The sequence below is a fragment of the Sylvia atricapilla genome, chromosome 1, assembly GCF_009819655.1.
Source record: "Sylvia atricapilla isolate bSylAtr1 chromosome 1, bSylAtr1.pri, whole genome shotgun sequence".
Taxonomy (NCBI): Eukaryota; Metazoa; Chordata; class Aves; order Passeriformes; family Sylviidae; genus Sylvia; species Sylvia atricapilla.
Genome location: NC_089140.1, coordinates 26,125,346 through 26,150,005, shown reverse-complemented (window position 1 = coordinate 26,150,005; position 24,660 = coordinate 26,125,346). Strand labels below are relative to the sequence as shown.

General features: G+C 36.2%; 1 protein-coding gene across 1 annotated transcript in view; it reads right to left on the bottom strand.

Moving 5' to 3' along the window:
- Positions 1–1,117: 1,117 nt before the first annotated feature.
- NXPH1 (neurexophilin 1) overlaps positions 1,118–24,660 on the bottom strand; it is a 138,239-nt gene continuing 114,696 nt past the window's right edge. The window contains exon 2 of the mRNA XM_066317957.1: positions 1,118–3,156. Within this exon, the coding sequence (XP_066174054.1) occupies positions 2,395–3,156 (762 nt within the window). The 3' untranslated portion in view covers positions 1,118–2,394. The remainder of the gene's footprint in view (positions 3,157–24,660) is intronic.

The window sequence follows — 24,660 nt, the reverse complement described above, 5'->3', positions numbered from 1 at the left end:
ATGTTCTATATTCATAACAATTACTTTTCATAGAGCACCAAGTGATAAACACTACTAGTTTAATCATAATCCCTGTCAAAGGGGAAAGAAATTGTGTGTCACCATATTCCTGAATGAGATCAGAATAGGAACTACATGGCTTGGCAAATTTCTTTCTCGAAATCTACACATGGTCTGGGGTCACAATTTTGTTGTGGGAAATATCATTCATAATGAGGAAATTTCCACAAGTATATCTATTCAAAGAAGCCAAAGCAATAATATTATGAAAATAAAAAAAAAAAAATATTATCTCCTGCTGGTACATCAGTGGGAAAACATTTACTTTCAATAATGTTATCCATTTGCTTTGTTCCATTCTCATTTAGGCTCTGCACATTTCAGCAAGACGAGTCCTCAACTGGTGGTTGTTTTGAACTTTTCAGTTCTTGAAATACTAGTGGAGTGTTTATTGAGATTTTGGAGAAGCTGTTCATAGTGCTGCACATAAGTTGAAAGCTGACCCATATTTGCATTCGCAGCTGTGACCCAAGAGCACAAAACATGGGGGCAAGGGTGGAAAGGGAAAGAAAATATTTCCAGGAATGATAATTCTGAAAGACGTGATGAGAAATACTGAGTTCTTCTTTGGACAGCCTTCTTTTAGGCATGAACTTCTTACAGTTGCTGGTTTTCTGGATGTTGGGGATAAAGTATGCCACTTTCCACAAAATATAAATATATATAAAAGCTATGAGCTTTTTCTTACAGGAAGAAAATTCCTTAGTACCATAAAAAGGGATCTCTTCATTCCATAGAGATCAGTACCTCACAGGAGGCTAGAATTAAGGCAAAGACAGGCCTTTGTACACAGAGAGTGGCTCTATGTTTTCCCACTTCTAAATTATGACTCATTTTAAACAAAGCCTTGCCCCTTTAATTTCTTATCGGAGTGGGGGCTTCTGCTTGAACTAGCAAGACCTTCAGTAATAAGATCTGTTTGCTAGGAGAAGGGCTTAAGAGAGTTTTATGTATTCAACACATGTATGTATTTGCACACACTCACACACACATGTACTAATACACACACAAATATACGCACACACAAATTCATAAATAGATGTCTATATATGTACATACGCAAAGAGACAATATTGAAAATCATATTAGACTTGGAGTACTACCCACTTGCCAGAACTATTTAAGCTACTATCTACACAGTACATATTGAAATTCAACTTTAAGATTTTTTATTTTTATGTACAGTTCATTTTTTTCCTCTGGAAATAAAATATCTAAATACAGACAAACTGTAATGTTGTATATGTATAGCTTTCAACAATACTTTAGCTGAATAAATGCTTTGTACATAGTTCTGTCTTTTAATGGAGTTTACAGCTACATTGATAAAATGAGTTCCTCATTTCCTTGATTGTTTTAACCAATAACAAGCAGAGAGACAATTACAAGTTAATATTAATAAGCAGCTCAAATAACACTGGTTAAATTATGTACAATACAAACCATTCATACAAATGAAGACTAGGCTATTGAATTTGTTACAATATTTTGTAATAAAGATAAGACAGCCACTTATAACTTACATGTTCTCCACCAGGCATTTTCCTTCTTAGAGATCAATTCCAGTTTTTAAGTAGTTTAACTCGCCTAAACTCAAACAAGTTTAAAGAATCAGAGCTTAAAGAGTCAGAGAAACATGAAACCAGAATGTCTGCTCACATGTAAATTCCAAATGTTTGCCCATCTTTACTAGAAACAGGCTTGCTCCATGGAAAAAGAGCCACCAACACCACCTTGAATGTGCCTACTGTGTGCTGGGAAAAGTCATGACACTTTGCTGTGTTCATATAATATGGAATACTGAACTCTAAACACACTTTTTTCCCATTTTAACAAGTATTTATTCCTACAGTATTATTTACCAGTACAGCTATTCCAAGCAGTAGAATGCATGAGTGGGGATTATTGATCGGTATGTACTCAAAGGACTTTCAAGGAGATTTCCATAACAGTCTGAGTTAGAAACCTTGTACTGTCTAGTTAATCCATTTTGCTTGATGATAGGTTATGCTGAATCCTTAGATATCAGACAATGAAAGATTTCTTAACAGGAATCTCAATAATGTGCGCTGAAAAGTGTGCATGTGTCTCTGTGAATGTGTATGGTTTTATCTCAAATCCATAGTGATTTACACCTAGATTGATACATGGAGCTGACTGGGCAAAAATTACATTAGATTGGTTTCCACTAACATATTTGCAGCCATTTGACATCAGCAGCAGCGCAGGTAGACACATTCCAGGCAATAAATGTGGCCTTCCTCCTTGAGGTTACAGCCCTGTCATTCGACCTCTGTTATTCCCCAGGCTTCAGTCTCAGACACAAGTTTGTCCTCACCCTGAAGGGAAGTAGGGTGTGTCACTGTGGTAGTTGTAATCAGGACACACCTTCTGTACTAGTTTATAATCTGTACTATAAAAGGAAATGTAAATACAGATTACTTTAAAGGGCTTGGAGCAGAGCCATGACACGTGGCTCTGGGTTTGCTCCTGATAACAGGTTTTTGAAGGGTCATAGTTGCAGAGTGTATTCTTGGTAGCCTTGTCAACCTTTTCATACTCGATTCGACAGTTAAAGGACTTGGAATCTTTGGCATCAATCACTGTCTGTTGTGCCAAGTCAAATTCCACTATTTTTGTAGGGGGCACTAGGCTCACAGATACATTCCCTTGACCAGTGGAGTTATGCCTGAAGTAAACACTAAACGTCCCATTGCCATGGTCAACGATTTTCCCTGTTATTAACAGATTTAGCTTCACAGTCTTGATGTTGGAATGAAAATCTCCCCAGCCAAACATTTTTTTAAATTTCCCAGTCTTGACGATGGGCCGTCTCTTTGCTCTGGGCCGAGGCTCTTGCAGATCTGTGGAGTTCCTCAGCCAGTCCCAGAGATCTTGCTCAGAATAAGTTTCTGGGGCATCATATCGCAGGTCCAAATCTGTATCATTTTCCTTTCCACGAAAAGTCTGTGACAGCAGTCGGCTGATGGACAAGTCTTTGCTACTTTCTGTCCATATGTGCTTTAGTGTGGATTTGGAGCTTCCTGATTTTAGAAGTTCTGTTTTTCCTCCATTTGTTAAATTTGCACAGGTAACCTTAAAAAGAAGGGAAGAAGAAAAACAATATGTTGAGATATGCAATATAAACCCCATCATTTCCACCTAATACCAAAATGACCAGATTTCCTAATCATAGAGAAATATTTGAGACATTAAATTTTACTTCTCTACTCTGTAAACCAAAAGAGAAATGTCTGTTTTGCTCCACTTTCTAAGTAGTTGTTACTTGATTCTCCTTTGCAGCTTTTTTAATTGGCCTTCAGATTTAATCACAGACATTCACATTATTCTTCTGTTATGATGTCTGTGAACAATGACTGTGTAATGAGTTACTACAAAAACTGAGGTACACAGTCCTGTCATCCTTCAGGCTGTATGTGGCATCTCAGAGTGAAGTGTTCTTGGTTGAATGCTCACTCTGCAAAGCTGCTGTGTCTTCCACCATCAGAAACACATTCATTTATTTCTGCTGCCCCTGGCGTCCACTGTCAGGGTGCTGTCTTGGTGGTGCCAGCCTGACCACGCCTGGAGTCCATGTCATTATGAATCTAATAACAATAATATCATTTCCCTACTCCTTTTATGAATACTCATTGGTCTATGTTCTTGATTGGGACCTTCAGTCACAACTACAATATAAATAACAGAATAATGAAAATTTTAATGAGTTTTGAGGAGACAGCTGTACATACAGTGTACTCCACGTCAGGTAATGCAGGAGGAGTCACAGCCTTTTCTATTAATCCCTTATAGACCTGACTATTGATTTGCTTTGTCTGTATCTAGTATGACAAGTGTTTCTCCTTCCTCGCTTCACTTCTTTTTTCACCATTTCCTCCCCAAATTAAATAGTAATCTGTGTATAACAGGAAGCCTTTTGTATTTTTATGAAAAAAACAAAAGAGACACCAATTTAAAAGCAGTAATAAATCCTGTATAATCACATTTTAAAAGAAAAGAAAATCTTGCACCAAGTTCATTCAAAATCATATATTTTAGACATAGTTTTTCACAAAATTTACTGTCAGAGCAATTTGTCTTGTTTTTATTTTTTCTCTTTGCTTTAATTGAGCAGAAAACAGAGAACAGATGCAGGCTCACAGCTGTCTAACATGCAGCACAGGCAGAGACCTCTGACAGAGTGTACCTGGGAGGGCTGGAATTCATGCAGGGTGGATGGAAAGGGACTGACAATACATGTAGTCCTATTCCCCCTAAAATTTGCACCACACACACACTGCCCAATTTTTTAATATTTGCACTGCTCTGAAGAGGCCATCAAGTTTCTCATTTCCCTTCTCATGGCTACATATGAGATTCCAAATATGTCTCTTTTATTCCTCTGTGTTCTGGCACTGATTTATGTGCTTCTATCATACTTGCAGTTATGTCTTTCTCTTCACTTAAAAATGCATTAAGTGCATTCCATACCCAGGAAACCCATTGGAAACCAGATAGTATTTAAATCATGTCCCCTCCCTACTGGTACAACTAGAGGTATATGTCACAGAGGATATCTATCACAGCATGGCCTTTTCATTTCTTAACAATCATGAAATTGAAACACACTTTCATTAACTTCAGTAGGTTTTCAAGGTCATTTGAAGGCACATACATAAAATCAGTCTAAATTGTCTTAATACACTGATCAGACAGGAGATATGCCCCCAGGCTTTTACAGCAAATAAATAGGTAAATAAATCTGTCACATCCCACACTATACCGCCCCAATCCATTTCATGTGGGGCCAGTAAGGGTAATAGATAAAATGTGGATTTAATTCAGGATTTTACCAGAGACAACTTCCTTGTCTTTTGAAGGGACAGAAGGATTAAAACACAGACTAGCATTTTGATAGCCAGTTCATAGCTGCATCTTAGCAATAACACAGTAGGCCAGGAGAGAAGTTGTAATAAAATGCACTGATGGTGCACTGGTTAATGAAGCAGCAATGAAGGTGTCACAGGGAGAGTGAAAGAGACTCAGAATATATGTATATTTTTTTTTGCTATGGCATATGGGGAAGGAGGGCAAAATAAGAAAGAAATGTGGTTAAAAGGAAAAATGTGCCTGTCTAGAATGTATCTGCCAACCTACAATGAATCTTAGCAGTTAGCTACCAGAGCTAGTAAACCAGCAATCTGTAGGTAGGATACAGACTGCTTACCACTCTCATTTTCTTTGTTTGCTGTTTGCTTTTCCTTTGTTTTCCTTTCTTCATCTAATGATTTACCTTTCATAGGATTAGACTTCTAGTTCCAATGTAACAATATATAAGAGTATAAAAACCCTTAAAATAGGTCTCTCCTTTATTCAGATATGTGAAACTGAAGACTCAGGAAAGGGAGGAGTTATTTTCTGAAATGATTGATGACTGATCCAATATGCAGTTTTTTCAAAGCCAGAGTATTTCATGGAAATGGATGATTTAGGCTACACGCATTCTATACTGCTTCATATCCAATCTAACAGATACAACTGATTGTTACTGTCATCGATTTTGTAATACCTGAAAGATTTCTGGTTGTGCAGTTAGCCTTGAGACTTCTGTTTGTGATTATCGGTGTGGGTAACTGGTTGCATTAATGAGTAAAGGCCTGAACCTGCCCTTCCAACTCAAGAGTCTGTGTGAGCATGAAAAAAACAGTCCACAAGCATTAATAAAAAAGCTCTAGAATTCATTGTGCTTCACTAACACTTTCCATCCAACTGCTTTTTCATACACTGCTAGTATACTGTCTGCTATAGAAAGTATTCTCAGACTCACACACCCAATAACACAGAGCATTGCTGTGTAATAGAGTTTCTGCAAAAGCAGCAGCTCTTTCACATTAACCAAACTTCAGTTTTCCTCAATCTCTCTTCTTCACAAACACAAGGTTGCAATAATGCAAGAAAGAGCATGCAAAAGCATCAGGTTTTGTTTTATTGTGAAACTGAAACATAGACCTATTTTAAGGATGCATGGAAAAAGAGGCAGTTTCAAGTGGATAAGAAAACATGGAGCAGCCTAAATTCTATGGTGGTTTTTTTTTTTTGTCCTCTTCCTTAAGGATATCTACATATAATTCAGAAACTTGTATATTCTACTTTATCAATTAGCTCAATAATTTTGCCTTCTTTCCCATAGCCAAGTGTCACTCCTAGATGAAACATTAAAATGTTCGGCCCAGTTTTAATGTCTCTGTCTAGGATGGAGTCCATTTTCTTCATAGCAGATCATATGGTACTGTGGTTTAGACTCTTGACCCAAATGCTGGTAACACACTAATACTCTAGCTCTGGCTGAACAGTGTACAGCACTAAGGCCCTCTCTGCTTCTCTCTCAGCCCCTCAAGTGAATAGACTGGGGCAGTGCACAATGTACTGGGAATGGACATGACTAAGCAGAGAACCTGAATTCGCCAGAGATATTCCATAAGATGTAGCATCATGCTTAGCAATTAAAAGGAAGAGTAGGGGGTATAGAGGGGGTAGCCATCTTTTATTAAAGAACTGGTTGGTCATCATTGTACCCACTGAAGTTGATTGCGTGTTGAGTGGTGCCTTTGCATCACTTGTTCTGGTTTGTTTTCTTCATTCTTCTACTATTTATCCTTCAGTTATTAAACTTCTCTTTATCTTGACTCCCAAGTTTTCATACTTTTATTCTTCCATTCCTCTTCCCCATCCCACTGGGGAAAGGGGGAAGTAAGCAAAGAACTGTGAGGTGCTTAGCTGTTCACCAGTGTTAACCCAAAACACCACTGCAGTGCAATAAATCAGTGTTACAAAAGGGCCGAGTAGGGGGATTTCCTTCATGACTGCACAGCCAGAAGTGATTCTGAACGATGATGGCAGAAATGTTGGTATAGAAAAATAGAGAGGAGTGCTTATCTAGTGCTACAAGTGCCATTGGAAAAGGACATATTAAGCATGGCAGACTGATACTTGGTTTTGGTCTTGTACTTTTACTAGAAAGTATGGATTTGTACTTCTTAGTAAAGTCTACTGATAATGAAAAGGCACCAGGAGCTTTTACTACTGCCTGGCAACTCTTTTCCAACAAATACTGACAAATTGTTCTTCCATTTCTTCTACTTCTTCTTTGAAGAAGAAACTTTATTAAGCATATGTTTAACTTCATTAAGCATATTTTAATTAATATATGTAGTTCTTTTAGAACTTCCTAAAGGATAGGCAGCTTATTTGTCTCAGAAATTTTGGAGTTCTCTTTCAAGACACTGAAATTTCAATTCGCTGAGTCATGAATGCTTTGCCAAGTCAACATTAACAACATTAACATTTGGAGCAGAGAAAATGAAGCTAAAAAGGAATTTCAGGAAACCATGAAAGCCTCAAGTGGTGATCTAGGTCCTCTTCTCAGTGTAAAATCAACCATAGGTATATTAACATTAATTTAAGACTGACCAATTTGAGATTTTAAAAAATACTTATTCAAAAAGGATGCATCTTGATTTCTCACTCTTTTCCTTTTATTCTAGCTCTACTACAGTTCCTTACCTACAGCTATTGTATTAGTTTAGAAATTATGCATTTATTCCTCTGAATATATGACTACTTGAGAACCAATGAAAACAGAAACAATCTTACACTCAAGATGGAAAATCTCTCTCTTCAGGTAAATAACTAATCAGAAATAAAGACTGTTTTTATTGGCATAGCACTGTAAGAATTTGGCAGCACTTTGTTTGCAAATTCTCTTTATAAAAGAATTCAGAATTTTCTTTCCTCGGTAAGACATCTCAGATACAACATAGGTTGGAGAATACTGATGGACATTACAACGAGCTGGACCGTTATCAAGGCAGGGCAGGGCACAGAAAATTGTCACTGAATCCAGTGTTCTTATATTCATCCTGTTTATGCAATGGGTGGAGGGAAAACAGGACTGAGTTTACTCTTCCATTTAGATCCATTTTTCTTCCTGCAGCTGTCTACACATCGTATGAAGTTACCAGTGGCACGGAAAAACTTTATTCAGTGAATAATTTCCAGAAAAGTCAAAGTCAATATTCTACAGGTATTTGATAACAAAGAAGTTGGGAATGGAAAATAATGGAGATATGGTTTTAATAGGAGAGAGTAAAACACACTGAAGGACTTGTACCTGTTAAAATGGACACTTTGGAAAGGGAGGACAAACACAGAAAACCACATACATGGATATTTCATAGAAACAGGTCTCTCTGGCTTTAACCAATGAAGATTTTTGCTGCATAACATGAAAAGATTAAGAATGTGTGTTGGTCATTCAAAAAAATCTGCAAACTCAGATGAGTGTGAGTAATTCATGATCTACTATGTCAAATGAGAAAATGAGAACTCAAAAGTGGCTATCCAGGGTCAAACCAAAGACTCATTTAGAAAAATTATCTTGTCTCCAATAGCAATTACAAGAGATGCTTGCAGATGAGCAAGAACATGGCAAGTATATTATAAACCCCTAATTTCTTCCCAGCTGTCCAATAATTCTAGTTTCCTCTGCTAGATATTGTATATGCATATGTTTTCTGCTTCATAATTTCTCTTTCAATTTTAAGATATTATGCTATCATTTATAAAAGTTTGTGAACGGAAGGATCAAATAAGTTTTATGTTCCAGTAACTCTAAACAGACTAATCTGTGCATGAGCCTTTGTAAACTTTTAACATTCACAAGATACTTCAGCAATGAGTTCCACAGCTCTGTTTCCTCTTATGGTTTGTTTTACACGTGGTTTCTGACACCTTCTTTGGAGAACCCTTCAGATGGAAAATTCTGTCTCTATCCAAATTTCCCATGCTCCTCTTTACTTTTCTTTGCTGCCATGCTTTAAGTATTTTTTCTACAAATACCATTAAGTGGAAAATTTGATGATTCCTAGCTGCATGAGGAAGCCTCTTTCTAGCTCACTAGTACATGCCTCAACTATATCCATTCATAATAGTAAACAGATATTGATCTCTTTTCCAGCCCTAACAGCCTGCCAAATCATGGAAATAATCCTCGTACATAAGTTATTCTATACCTATACCTTTGAATTTCCTTTTTGTCCTTCTCCACTCCCAGTTCTATCTTTAAAATGGGGAGACCCAAAAGGTACACGGTATTCAAGATACAGCAGAACCATTGTCCTCTGTGATGGCAAATATGGCCTTCCATTATTTGTTCAGTCCTTTTTATCTTCTAATTCATAATATTTTATTTGGTTTTGGTAATTAAAGAGAACTGAATTGATTATTTACCATATAAAAGAAGCAGCTGAAGTTTTCAATAGTATTTTCTAAAGTAATCACTTAGGATCATTAATTTAAGCATTAAAAAAAATTATAATTTTTTGTCACAGAGAAAACAGAGGGAATGTAATTGTTTTTAATATATTTAGGTTAAGAAATTGAACTTAACATGCACTGTTACTGGAAATTTTGTACAGAACATCCTTAGGAGAGACAAAATTCAGGCTACTTCTATTAACTGTGCTCAGCTCAGCTTTAAATTCTGCATTTTTCTGGTTTTAATCTGAGCTATCATTCTTGCTTCAAATGGCCCCTGTTAAAACAAAAATGTGGCTACCTGAGCCTTTTTCATCATTTACACAACAGCAGTTATGCAAGACAAGAAGCTGATATAAATTCAGCTGACAACAGCTGATATAAATTCAGGGAAATTTAACATCACTAGAATTACAGTGCCTGTATCAGTTGACATCTCTTTGAGATCTGACTAAGAATCAAAGACTTAGTAGGAAATTTGTACCCACAGAAAGAGGAGGGTACTAATCAAAGACTATCAGCACAGCTTTGTTTAGGTACGTTATAATTCTTACCAGTTGTTTTCATAAAATTTTAAGATATTGGAATGGCTGTTCTGCAAAAGAAACAAGTTAGCAAAAATTACACTTTTACAGTGCTTTCTACACAATGTAAGTTGCCTGTTATAAATAAATCTGAAAATTAGATAGTCTCAAACAATTTTCAGGAAATGCAAAGATGGTAAAGCACCTTAAGTGCTTGGTCCCAATAAAAATCCTCAAAAATTAGAGTTTCATTTCCTCTCTCTTGCATTCCTGTACTGTGGGCTAAGCTGTGACACTGCCACAAGCCCTGTGAATGGGTAACAGACTGATGAAAAGAAGCTGGTGGCCTGCCACCTGCTAGGTCCTGAATGATACTCTTTGCCAGCCAGTCCATGGTCTTGGTGGGATTGACAGATTCATTCATTCACCTGGAATTCTAGGCCTATTCCATGACCAAGAGAGGAACAGAATGTATTGCCTCCTCTACTACCATGAATTACTGATGAACTTTCTAAATTGAATAAATGCTCTTCATCTCGTCACCCAACAGTAACCAAGAATCATCTGACCTATGGTGAATAGCTTGCCCTTGGAGACAATTCGATGGAGAGAACCCATAGGCTGTAGGCTGGAAGCAGGGCAATGAATGCTCTATATAAATGCCTTCTGAAAATCTCTAGTCCTGCTGTAGTGCATTTCTCCCTATACATCTGCAAGCATGCTGAAGATGATGAAGTGATGTGATATTCTCATACAGCAAGGCAGGCACGCTTGCTAGTATTGCTTCTCCTTTTAGATATAGGAAATTCCCCATCTGGAGGTTTCCTGTAAGGAACAGTGCAGATTTGTACTAATAGTTATCTTTTGAGTTTGATTTAATCACATGAAAAATTTTCACAAGTATTCAGAATCTGAAAAATTAGTCTTCTTGATCCTGTTCTGTTCACTAGTGACTAAAAGAATTGTTTAGTAAGCGGGCTTTTAAAAAGTGTTTAGTCATCTAAGACAGATTGGTACTTTAAATCAATCAGACTTAAGACTGTAATTACAGAGACATTTCTTCTAGTAGCAGTGCCCTAATGGATATTTTTCTCTTCCTCCTTTTTTTTTTTCTTTGCTTCATTCTGCCAGTGCTGCCTTCTCCCCTGTGACAGTCAGATCTATAGAAAGTTTTCCTTTATTCTTTCACAAACTATCAGAGTGGAAATCAGACTCAGAATTAATATCCATGCTCCTCTGTCTGCCTGGATAACACTGGGACCTTTGAACCAAGAACCAAAACCACAGAACCACATCAGGAAGTGAAAAGCCAGCCCTACAATTTGTTCCATCCTTTTCCTGGAAAGCAGGAGAGAAGACAGGCCCTGCTGTCACTGTTGTTTTTCAAAGAAGAAAACTCATTGTTTTTTCTCCAAACATGTAGCTTTTAGAGGGAGAGGGAAAAAAAATTATTGACATTGGAATAATTGCCAACAATTTAAGAGTATGAAAGAATTAGCAAGTCAATATGGAAGTCCATATGGTCCTGCACCATCCATTCAACAATGGCTAAATGTTGATTTTATCAAGGAATGCAAAATGAGTGGAAGAATATACTTTTTGTACCAGAAAATCTTTTTCATTTTCAAATCTTTGCAGATCAAAGACTTCTTAAGTGTGTGGCTATGAATTTATTGATTTTCAATAAATATCGCTTACAAGCACTTGTCTGTTTCTGTATGAATGTTCTACCATGTGAAACACCCTACCACTTCATCTCTCGTTCAGACTCTCAGAACTCTCTCATCCTGTTGTTTTGAACAAGTCACCTGCCAGCTTTATCTGATGCCACCTAAAATGTGGTCCAGCATGACACAACAAAACCTAGCAAGGAGGCAGCATTTTTCCTGTGGGGTTCAGGCAGAAGTTAGGTGCTTGGATGCTGAGGGCAGGCAAAGCTGTAAAAGTCTACGGCTGGCACTAGAAGAGCTTCCTGGTTAATGAAAATAAGGTCTTGTCTGAGTTACAGCCACTTCCAGAACTAGGCAGCTCCGAAGGTATAGTCAAGCAAGAGTGTAAAACTGTAAATTTCAAGTACATACGAAGTGCATGAATTTTTCCCAATCAAATCGTGGGCCAAATTTTCACCCACGAATAAGGTCAACTGTAAAAATCCTAGAGGAGCAGAAGGATGAAGATACTGTGGTATTATGCATCTTAATTTCATTTTCATCCCCAGTTATCAGTTTAGAAAACAGTATGCTATCACATCTAAAAGTCTGTGAACTGAAGGACCAAATGAGTTACAATACCCTGTGAAAACCTTTGCATTAGAACTTTACAGCTTTCTGGTTTTTGCCCTAAAAGAACAGAAATCAAGCCCAAGTATTTCTGATGGCAGAGATGCAAGTGAATGCATAAAGATTTGGAAAAGGATTGAAATATAACAGTATGAAATATCCTATTAACTCTTGCCCTAAGTTTTACATTTTTGGAAATAATTTAAGCTAAACTCTTGAAGCCCGCTGTCTATGTTGTCATTACAGATTTTTTACTTCAGTGGATTATGACTTTAGAAAATTCACCCCACCCCCATTCAGCAGGGGATTAAACTACGATGTAATAAATTAAAGTGGGTTAAAAATGTCTAACAGAGTTTTAAGACTTCTATATTATGCCAGTATCACAGAGTGCTGCTAACTTTGAAATGAAAGTCTAGCTAGGTAAATAAATTTTGACAAGGATCTATTGTTCTTGTTCCACATTCCTGTAAGTCTTCTTTTATTAATATTAGCTTGCCATTTTCTGCATACATGTAGAAAGCAATATTAAATAAAATTAGATTTTATATGAAAGGCCACAGAGCAACATTTTAATCAAAATTTGCACTATAATTTGCTTTTTGTGTAACACACTGAAGAAAATATCCATTGTCATATGAGTAGCCATATCTTCTGAAGAAAGTGAAAAACACTGTAACCTGACATATCTTGGTACTATATAATGGACAAGGCCACTGTACAATATTAACATACTCTATTAATAGCAATAATTTTCTACATTATGTTTCCAATCATCGACTGTTAATGTAAAATTTAAATAAAATTAAATCCACCCAAATAGTTTATTTCTCCTGTGTTTGATGCTATATTTTTTTCCAGAGAAAAGCATTACAATGTTGGTACAGCTGAGTCACTTTCCATATAGACATTCATGGGTGCATCCTAGAAATCTGAATTTGAACAAAGATGCCTTTTGAGGAGATTTAACTCCCACTGATGTTGGCAGAGTGCACATTGCCACACAAAGGAATTTTATATCTCTATGAGATGCTTCTGGGGGAAAAAAAGGGCTCCCACAAGTACAAGAAATTCTATGGCAAAAATATAAATTTTCTTTCACTAGAATTTCCTGTTCTTTACCATGAAGATCAGTATTACAAACAGCTGAATACTTCAGGAGAGACATTTTAAAAACATAGAGGAAGCTGTTCCAATGTTCACAGTTTGGCACACGCCTGCTAACTTTTATGCCTTCATCTTCACCTTATGCAATTGCTTGATGCACATACTAATTTCTCAGAAGTCTTTTGTGATCTCAAAGAAGAAGGTTTTTTTCTCTTTGAATTTTAAGCAGATACAGCAATATTCTGCCTTTCTAACTGTGTTTAATAGGAATTGACCATTCATTTTTTTGGTCAGTGGATATCAACATCTATTAAAACTTATTTCTGAGGAAAGAGGCGCATTTCTTTGAAGTTGTTCTGGTAAGGAAGGAAAGCATTGAGCAGCTTATTGCATACATATTGCAAGTGTATTCAATTAATTTTTATTGAGATTTTTTTGATGGCTTTGTCAAGGTCTGCTAATTCTTACAGGGGTATGCTCAGCGGTAAGCAGCATGTGGGCACCAGTTCTGCTAGGCAAGCCAAGTGCTGAACATTGTTTTCCTGGCTATGACATACACAAATATGTTGCAACGTTCCCAAAGTGCAAAGATGTCAAAGAAATATGGATTGGCCTGTTGGAAATCAGGAGACACCACATGTTACATTTACAAGATCCAGGCAAAATTTAGTCTTGATCCAAATCTGAGCAGAACTCTATTATCAGTGTACATTTGTTCAGTCAGGATGCAGGGAAACCAAGTAGTCTCAGTAAAAGTTCTAGCCACACTTGCCTACAGAGCTGGTCTTTATCTGACTGGACACTGCATTACAAGAGACTTTTTATGCCATTAAGAGGAAGTGGATACCATACTGAATACCTGAAGGGGATACCATAAACCAATTTCTCTACATCATATAAACTATTAATATGCCATCTATATGGTACTTCTTTGTGCTGACTATCACTGAGCTTGCACAGACCTGTTTTAAGGTCTGTGGTGCCTTTCTGAGCCAATCCAAACAGATGTTGTCAGGAAAATTACCACAGCCAACAAAACAGAATAGAATACTCAATAGAAAATCAACATTGTCACTCTTTGATAGTAGTCTTGTATTTTCTCCTGCAATAGTATCACACCTAATTAAAAGTGAAAATTGATCGCCAGCAGGATTAATCAAATTCCATATGCAAATAGCTGGCTCATGAGAGCCATGGTCCAATTGCTAATACTATCACTAAGGTCATTAATTTAAATTGAGATGAGTTAAGAGTCCTTTGGGCATTGACACATAAGTTGAAGGAGGTTATTCATTGCTAAGTTTTTCACACTGTAACAAAAAACTTAGGAAGAGAATACGTGAATATTGCTCCAGTGTGCCAGCTTCTAGGACAAGCACCACTGTGAACTTGTCTATGGGGGCCATGAGTCTTCTGAGTGGTTCTGATACATTACTTTAAATTCTTATTAAGATGTACTGAAGCAAGTTAAATACAAGACAGTTCAAGGTCTAGCAAACTGATATGTTTGGGATTATTTTATGCCTGCCGACTTTTGCTAAACACCTTCAAATAACAGAAAGAGTTCTATTTTTCAAACGAGACTTGAGTACCAGCTTCATAAACCTTTCAGAGACTTTCCCTGCCTTCAGTTTTCATAAAAGGTCCAGACATTTCCAATTAGCAAGAAATATTAACTCAGCTCATAAAGATAAATACTGCAGCACTGGCTATTCTAGTGCAAATACAGTGCATTCTCAGCTTACCAGCTCACCTCGAAACTAGTTCCAGTGACTTGATCTATCACTGCATTTCTAGGGAGTGACTAGAAGAAATGAAGTCTTACAGGCAGATTATAATATACTGCTACACACCTATGAGCTTTCTCCAAATGCTGATGGCGAAAATACTTTAAATTGCATAGTAACGAAATGACTGCAGAGTAACAAAGTAGTGAGGTAATTATATAATTTATCCTACATAAAGAATAAAAACATAGCATTTATTACTCTGGCCTTGTATCCCAAAAACTTCTCAGATATGTAAAAAAAATTCAATTCATCTATGAAAACAGGTTTAGACTGCAGTGAAACCTGCAAATCTTGGTTGCCAGAAGGCTTTTTCTAAATTTAAAGAGAACACTGGAGTCTGGAAAATTAAGCTGGAATCCTTAGAAGTTTGGGCTTTGTTACTTACTCAAGATCCTATTTTCATATTCTTAGAGTAGAAAAAATTCAGGTTTCAGGGACAATTAGATATTATTTGCCTAAATCTGCTCAAGTTAGGAAATGAGGTGGCATTAAAAAATGGATAGACAAATACAAACTTTCCACGCCAAGTTTTAGAAAGCCTTCATTTTTTTGACTGATACACGGAGTCCACTCTGCTTTGACCTCAGACAGTTCTAAATATCACCACCTGGACCACACTGAAATATTTGAGCCAATTCTATCTACATTTCCACTCATGTAGCCTTCTGCATGAACAAGATTTCAGTGGAGTGATTCAGACAGGAATTAAGTGCTTTGCCTTTCATAGAATAAACATTTCATCAAGGGCGGGTCAAGATCACTGTTACATTCATCTGCCTGCCCAGAAAAAGCAAATCACTTTTTTTCCATTGTCTCATCCTTCTATATCTTTGTGGCTGAGCAGCAGTACAAAACAATTTAACATTAGCAAGCAAATTTCATTTGTTATGTGCCAAATGCTGATACAAAAGATAAATATGAAAAAGAAATAATATCCTCATTCTAAGACAGAAGGTAACATATCTTTGCTATAATATACTTGCTAAATAACATTCAGTGAACTCATAAAAGCATTTAATTTAAATTTAAATGCTTAGTAGTTGCATTTTTCAGGGAGTAAATTACAGTCCTGCTTGTGTTTCTCTTAAATGTATTTTCAAAATAGACATCCTTTCATAACCTATGGTAAGTGTTATATATTATTACTATTACTGCAATGCTCACAGACCTCCCTGTAGTCAGGGTTAAGGTGTACTAGAAGCTAAACATATATAGTCACTGACCTAGAAAGATTTCTCACAGAAACAGATTTGACAAAGGCTAAGCTAAAAGAAGAAATATTAGTGATGTCCTAACTCGATTGCAGAGCTAAGACTTAGTACAAATCTCTGTACTTCTTTTTCCCATGTTACATCCAGTATGTACTGATAAAAAGGTCAATTCCAATAATTACTTATGCATAATGCCACTAGCTGCTTTAAAAAGGATGTGAGCTCAAGGAAACAAAGTCAGCTTAGAAGCGAATTGTGTAAACAACAAGTCTGAAAACCATTTGTAGACCATTAGGTGGTCCCAGTTTTCTAAAGGAGGAGGCAAAACTTTCCTTGTTAATAAGAAATATTTGATTTGTTCCTCTGCCAAAGAATGATAGTGAAAATAAACATACTCAGGTCTAGTATGAAGACTGTGGTGCAATATCATTGTAAAACAACAACAAAGAGAAATAAAATTGGATTCACAGTTTGGAAGACATTATAAATGTCTTTCAAAATGTGAATCCCTCTGGTCCCCCTTTATCTTTCAGCAGTCAGTCAACACCAACTCTGGGTAGTACATAAGCTACCTAGTGAATATAAGAATATTTTCCCATTGTTTCAAATTTACTATATAGAAGTCTAATGATTTAATTTGTATAAACTTAGAGGAAACCAGAAGAATCTTACCTTATTCAAGTTATTAGCTCTTCAGAGTGTTTCTTCTCTTAGTTTGCTCTATAGATAACTAAGACAAGAGACTATAGAACAGCAAGAAAAGGCCAGCTGGTACTTCTTACAAGATACTTTAAGCATTTTATTCATCCATTGAAATTTTTTGTAAACTTATCTTATGGATTTTATTGCTAAAGCATGGAAGAATTTTCATCTAGTGTAATCCAGCAGTATTCCCAGATGACTTAATAGAATAGATTTCTAGGTAATTTCAGAACTTTTTTCAGCTTTTCCATGGAAAACAGCATGTACACAGATTTGGTCTAAAATATATTTACAAGAAAGTCATTCTATCACGCATGAGTCACAGGAGTATGAGAATACAAAGCTTTGGAATTTAAAGGTTTGCCAGATCATGGCCCACCGTGATAACCTAGGTGAATGCCTGAATCCTAAGCCCCCAGCCCCAAACCCTTACTCATTCTAAGCCCCTAACATACAACCTCTCACCTAATCCTAAACTGGTTGATGGCAAGAAAAAGAAGGGCAGGCCTTGTAAATATAGTATACATAATTTCACTATACTTTCTTCAAAACTACTTGTGCACCTTAAATACAATTGTGTACTTTGAGTAATGCAGAATCAGATCTTGTTCCAAGTTCACTGACAACTACTTAATTAATTTTTCAGCAGATCCATGTCAGATTAATCCAGTTATGGATCAACCACATATATTTAAAATTATCAAATAAAGCATTACAGAGTTAAAATGCAGCTGATTCTGCATTCAGAGACTTTCAAATAATTTTCAGCTTTATTATAGGCCCAAAGTATGATTTGATATTACTCAGGGTGGAAGATTTCCAATCAGAATAGAAAAATCTCAGACAGAAAGATTGAAACTTTTAGCTTGTCCTTGAGACCGAAAATTGCAGTAATTTTGGTTACGGGGAATGGCAGTAGAAGCTGCATGGCAATTCTCAGTGCCTGTTCAATTACTGTCCATTCTAATCAGATAGCTAACAAGGGATCATTAGGAGTTTGGTGTCTATGATGTAAAATATCTACTAGGAATTGGATTTTGATCATCACTTCATTTTACATCTGTTTCCCACTAACCAATGGAACAAAGATTGTTAATCACTCTTGACCTTTCCTGGACTCAAACTAGTAATTTAATTGCTAATCCTTACTGAGGGACTCTGAAGTACACTATAGAGCCCCCGAGGCATGCAGGTTGACCCTCTCAGTTCAACACTGGTTTTAACCAACAACATCATCAAGAATATACTCAGATTTGACAATGTTAATTGCAACTTTGGCCATAGTTTCCAGATGAAGTAGAAGAAACTGTCTAACTAGAAACATTAAAAATATCTGCTGAGCTCTAGGTGATTCTACATGAATCAAAAAAAAAGTCTCTCCAGCCAAGAAGACCTTGCAGCCAAGACAAATCTTGCAGACTCACACTACTGCACTGTCAATTTGCTCCTCAGAAATGCCCAACTCCTGGCAATTAGAATTCTTAAGAGGCTGGAGAAAATCTGTTAGTTTTGGCTTGTTTCAAAATCTTCCCCCAGATGGTAATATAATTCCAAACCAGCTGAGATTCACTTTGTGTTTGAATTTCATTCTAAAAAAAGGATCGTGCAGATAAAAAGATGAACAAAAGCTTTTCCCCTCCTCAAACTTCATTTAGAATATGGAAAACATTTTCTTTGAATCATTCTTCGGAATAGCATTAGGTTATTCTAAATTCTATATCTCCAAATCTAAACTTTCTCCTTGATTATTTTCAAACCCACATTCATTTATATTTCAGACTAACATTTGCAAACTGAGAGAGGAGAAACATAGAGGCAGTATGGCCTATCATTGCAAAGCTTAAAATCAGAAGAACATAAGCTTCTACCTGCACATTTTCTCCCAGATTAATATCACATTAAACTGATAATTTTCCTGTAAATGCCAGTGCCTAATACTGTTACAGTTTCTCACTGTTTCATGGTTCTTACATATGTTTGTCAATATATATTGGTTTTTTACAAGATTTAGGGTCATGTTTGTAACTAAGATTAGAAGCACATTTCTGTTTTAAACCCAACTGTTGAAGATTTCAGCATTACATTTACTTTTCTGTAATACTTGGAGCACATTGCCATTGCAAACTGAAACACAGTGTCTACTACCCTGAGATTGTACTGACTAATATCTCAGAAATACTAGCAAGGTCCCTCAAAGCAGACAAATGGTGTGGACACGAAGTTGTGTAACAGCTAATTAAATCCACCTATTAGTAGACCTTAAGTGGGGCACTGTGCAGCTCTGTGGTTACTGGTTCAGAAAACATCTTGCACAGAGGACTGCGCTGAATTTTTTGTAATGTCAGAGCCCTATTCTCTTCATTATTTACCACTGAAAAATGTAGATCTTTCAAAGTAAAAAAAAATCACTGTAGTTGTTTACTACATTGGAGTAAGTAGTCATTGTCATAGTACTGCATTGGAGGGAGTCATTTCCCATGTAAACGGAGTTCAGTCTTCACAGAGGAGCACATTAAAGGTATTTCTCAGTTTGATGGCCTAACAGCCACTTGGGTTGCATCTCAAGGGATGAAAAGAGAGTGCTGGTTTTCTAGTATAAAAATAGAATCACTGACTGCACTTTACGGGAGTTACTCCTGAACTACGCCGTCATAAACAGAAATTCTAATCTGTTCCACACAGTTACTGAATAGCCCAGTCAATAGCAACTTATGAAATGAGTCATTGATATTTTTCAGGATTGAGAACACTTCACATTTTCTGCTGTCTTGATCATACTAAGACAGGCCTACACAGGTAACAAAAATTATTTTTAAATAAATATTTTAGGCAGTTTAAGCCAAAAATTAAAAAACTCCCTCTGCCCTAAGGTCTTGGCAAAAGATACATACAAGTCCTCACAGAAAGCTGACTGAAAAAGTGTGTTGTGTCAAAAATATTTCTTTGACTAAGAATTTACAAACTTTCATTTAACAAATCACACATTAACTTCCTCTAAGCATTTTAGTGAACCAGCAAAACACAAGAGCCATGAAAAGACTCAGGACTTTTGAACCATTCCCAGCCCTCTTTCTGTTGTTGCAGCTCTTCCAGGAAGGCAGCTTGCCAGCTTCCACAAACAAATCCCCAGCACAAGGGTACTGAGGTATTGGATGGCTGCAGTCAACAGGAACTTGTGGCCAGTGTGCCAGGCCACCTGTTCTAGGGGGGATCAAGCCATGGAGAAGGGTTGAATTCAATTTCCTTAGCAATTCTCTTTACACAGCTTCCCAGCATTTATCAAATCTCTGCCACCTGGAGAAACTCTCTTTATGTCTGGCAGAGAGAAGGAACAATGAAACAGAATGTGTTTTCCCCATCTCCATACCAGATTGACATTGGAAACCCCTAAGTAACTACTACAAATATTACAATGGAAATACTCATTTTTCCTTCAAAGAACAAAGAAATTTCTGGTAAAGAAAAAAAAATAGCAAAAAGTACTCATTAATTTCTGTGAAAATTAATTAAAACTTCAGGGGGCTGAATTAGTGAATCAGACGCAGTCTAGAGGGAAGTCTCTGTCCATTGTTGACTCATGTTATTTACCACACTAAAGCCCAAAAGTTTGCAGGAACTTAAAATTATTCACCTCAAACTTAGTATTCTTCTTCTTAATTCTAATATAGTCCAAAGTCAAAGATCTTGGCAGCAAATCAACAGCAAATCATAACACAGACAAATACATACAAAAATCACTTTTTTCCTTTACTTCACAACATAGAGAACAATAAATATCCATACTTGAGAAAAATATATAAGTTACTCAGTGCTAGTATTGACCATTTATAAAATGTTGCAAAACTTAATTACGCGAATCTTATTATCTGTGGGAACATAATATAAAAATAATATTCTTTTGAATACTGACCTTTTCATAAAGTTGTCTAAGAAATTTACAATAGAAGCAAGCTGTCAACTACATCAGAATTATCAAAGTACTGATGGTTATATCATTTTGTCGTGGCAACCCAAAATTTTTCTGAATGTTGTTTTGACTGTGAAACTGTAGAATTGCCAAAATGAATCCAAGAAGAACCAAGGACAGTTGTGTTGGATTTTCAGTGAGAGTAGTAATTCAAATGTGGTCCTGGCAGAAAAGAACAGTCAATAGAATTTTTTAAGTAGAAGCAATTTGAAGTTAATAAGTATCTGCTTCGATTAGAAATTCAGGAAGTAATTGCAGGATTAAAAATAGAAAGTACATATAAGTACTAGCATATTTTGAAAGGAAATGTGTACATTTAAATACAAATTACTTTTTTGCCCCACTACACTACTGAATTTGGTGAAATGAAAAATGAGACAACACAGACCAGAATATAAAGCTTCCCAATGCTAGTCCATCACTGGCAAAGTCACAGAGAGGAATGAAGGTTTATACTTGGTGTGGACCCATGTGACACTTTCTGGAGAAGCAAGCTTTTTATTCAGAAAAGGAACAGATGTTTTGGCAGATAGCATAGAAAGAATCCTGTCAGAGACTATAAACTAGGCTTGAAGGGGAAAAAAAGAGTCTGGAAAAAATGTGAAGTATAAAACAAAAGAACCAAAATGACACGGATAAAATAGAAATGCAGGAAAAAAGACAAGGGCTTTGTTAAAATTGAAAAGAGAAAGTAAATGTGCTCAACTCTTTGTAACTTTGGAAGAAGTTTTAAGGCAAAAAAATGAAACTTATCTCTCTTCCACTGACACAGCTCATTGCAGCATGACACTGGGAGATTAATTTTATAGCTCCAGACAGAAATCAAATAAAAGGAAGAGTCAATGCCCTTTTTAAGCATCAGTAGAGAAAGATCACAAGTACACAGCCAATATTAAAATGCAGCCAAGGTTTATGGCCAACATTTAAGTAGATTTGTACTGGAAGAACAAAAAATAACCAACTGTGTAAATGGAGATGGGCATACTACCACCTCACTTGCTCTGCACCCAGAAATTTTCCTCTTTTATTCCTTGGCGGTAAAGGAGCTCCTTCTGAACCAAACAAATATGTTTAAGAATTTGAAAGTCAAATTCATCAAGCCATTTCTTGTCAATACCTTCAGTCTTCATAAAAAGAGCTTTGTAAGGAAAGTCTCAGCCTACTCCTTTCTGAAATCTGCAACTGCTGGACAGCATTTTAAAAAATCCTCTTTAACCTCCAAGAATAGGCTTTTCTGAAAAATTGTACACCGTTATCAAGATATCCAAGCTAATTATGCACAGCTCTGTCCTGCCATCTACTAAGAGTGAAATACCAGCCAAGGATACCACGGCACATCTTGGTAGAGACATCCAAATGGGAAAAAGATGTGGCCATATGTAAATTGCGCTCCCAGCTAACTGGGTATCTACTGTGATGACATTGATACCTGAACAAGTAATCATAAAAAATTCAGGCACTCTATGTCAGCTGTTTCACAGTTAGAGCCCACACACCTATCCTTACCATGAAATTCAAGGCAGTTCAAGACCACTTGGGAATAAACAACAACAAAAAAGTTATCACAGGAAAAAAATAAGAGTGTAGATTTATTTTTTTTTTATTAAACTCAAGTTTATATTTTAAATTTTATTCCAATAATCTTCCTACATCTAAATATGATATTACCTGGCCTGGAAGAATACACTTAAAGATGCAGTCCCTGAAAATATCTTAAAGACTAAATTTAAGGTTAAATGTTGTCCCGAATCACTGTTTCTATGTGAAACGACCAGTAAAGTAACACTGACTAGAGTAAGAACTAGAAATTTCATATTGCAATAAAAGTTACATACTTATGTCTTTTGGATTGTAACCCCTATATTAAGTCATTAAAGTTTCTTACGCAGCAAGACATAGAATATCTCTGTAAAAACAAGAAACCATGAAAAAATTTACAGCTAGAAAAATATACAAGGATAAACTGCAAGGAAATTTAATACAAAGTCCCAGTAAAACTGACAGGAAGAAATAAGAAGGTTCATCTGGATAGAAAATTGACCGTATAAACACTCCTTTGCATTCCATATATATTTCCATCAGAGGTTTCCATTTAAAGTGTTCTCAGTCTGCAGTCAAAACCAGATTTTCCTGTCTGATGGACATGAAAGCTCAAATTCACCTCTGCAAATTAACTATGTTCTTTCCGCTTCATACATCATCTATTATGTGCAACGTTATTTCTGGAATTGTATCTTAGCTTACAATTTGATGATTATGGTACATCAGGGAGAAGAGAATGCACCTTGCTCTGCCACAGCTACATTTTTATTGACTCCACAGTACTGAATTGGGAAATTTCTTTTTGTCAGCAAACTAAGCAGGTCTGACTTGGAAGATTTAAAGGCTGCAGATCTGGCATCTGTGATCAGTTGATGCCTGCAATGACAATGGGATGGCAAAAAGAATCTGCTTAGTCTAGGAGGCTACTGCAACTATTTACAACTGAAACACTAAGGGATAATAGTGTACCAGACTTTTGCCATCATTTTCTCTAGGCAGAATGTGTTTCTTAGTAAAAGGGGAGACTATCTGCACTCTCACCTCCAACCCACCTCATCATTTGCAGCCTGTTTTCGTTACTAACCAACAATAAAAAGTAATCTCCCCAATGGTTCATTGGGTCCGTGAGATTTGAACCATCCTCTTTGGTAGTCTCTAGCCTCCCAGTTTAGACCTTCAAACTGCAGAACCATGAAACATAATAAGATCTCTGAGCTTGTTCTCACAAATTCTCTGAGGCCTCTAGCAAGTTCTTTCCTCGTTCACCCCTAGACTTCTCAAAATCTTCTTTGACTCTGAAAACTGTGTTTTTTCTCTCCTGAGAAACAAATTCTTTGCTGTTGAGGTCTGATTAAAAGTAGATCTCTTGTTCTGTAAAGAGGAAGCAACAGAAACCATTTCTTACTGAAGGAAAAGCCACGAGTCCAAAATACCAGGGTCCAGAGGGATTGATCAGAAGGACAATGAAGTCTTACAATTAACTTTGATAGACTTTGGTCTTAGGTCATCAATCAGCACTGCTAAGAACTCGTGGATCTTGTAAGAGGTTTTGTACTGGAAAAACAGAGAGAAAAAATACAATCTTGACATTTCCACTAGACAAGAAAAACTCAAGGGATGTACTCACAGCCATACCACAGTTGCTAGATTATAATAACCAGCTTTATACTTAAATAGAGTAGGTCAATGACAAATTAAATATGGAACTAATGACATTTTGTTCATCACTAAGTTTTATGACTGATTGTTGCCATAGCTGGTGGAATACACATTTTTATTTTCATTTTTTTATTTTCATTATTTTATTTCCATTTTAAAAATAAGTGCCCTGGCTAAAATAAACACAGATTTCTATGTTTTCCTTTCCAGAATTATTAGCCCATATATTTTTATATGAATATTCTCTGTATATCAAGATACAACTAGAAGATTTAAAATTCCACAGATAATAGAAATTTTGGTATCATAGCTATTGTGATTTTTTTTTAGTAGGCTAAAAAAATTTATATTCAATGCAATATTTACTGAACTTTAAGGTTCCTCGAGATTTTTGCTGTTATTACATAAATAAATAATTATGTAAAAAATAGTTATATGCTTATAATTCCTTCATCTAGATCATCCTCCTGATTAATGTTAATTTGCATGCTACTTTGGGGTATT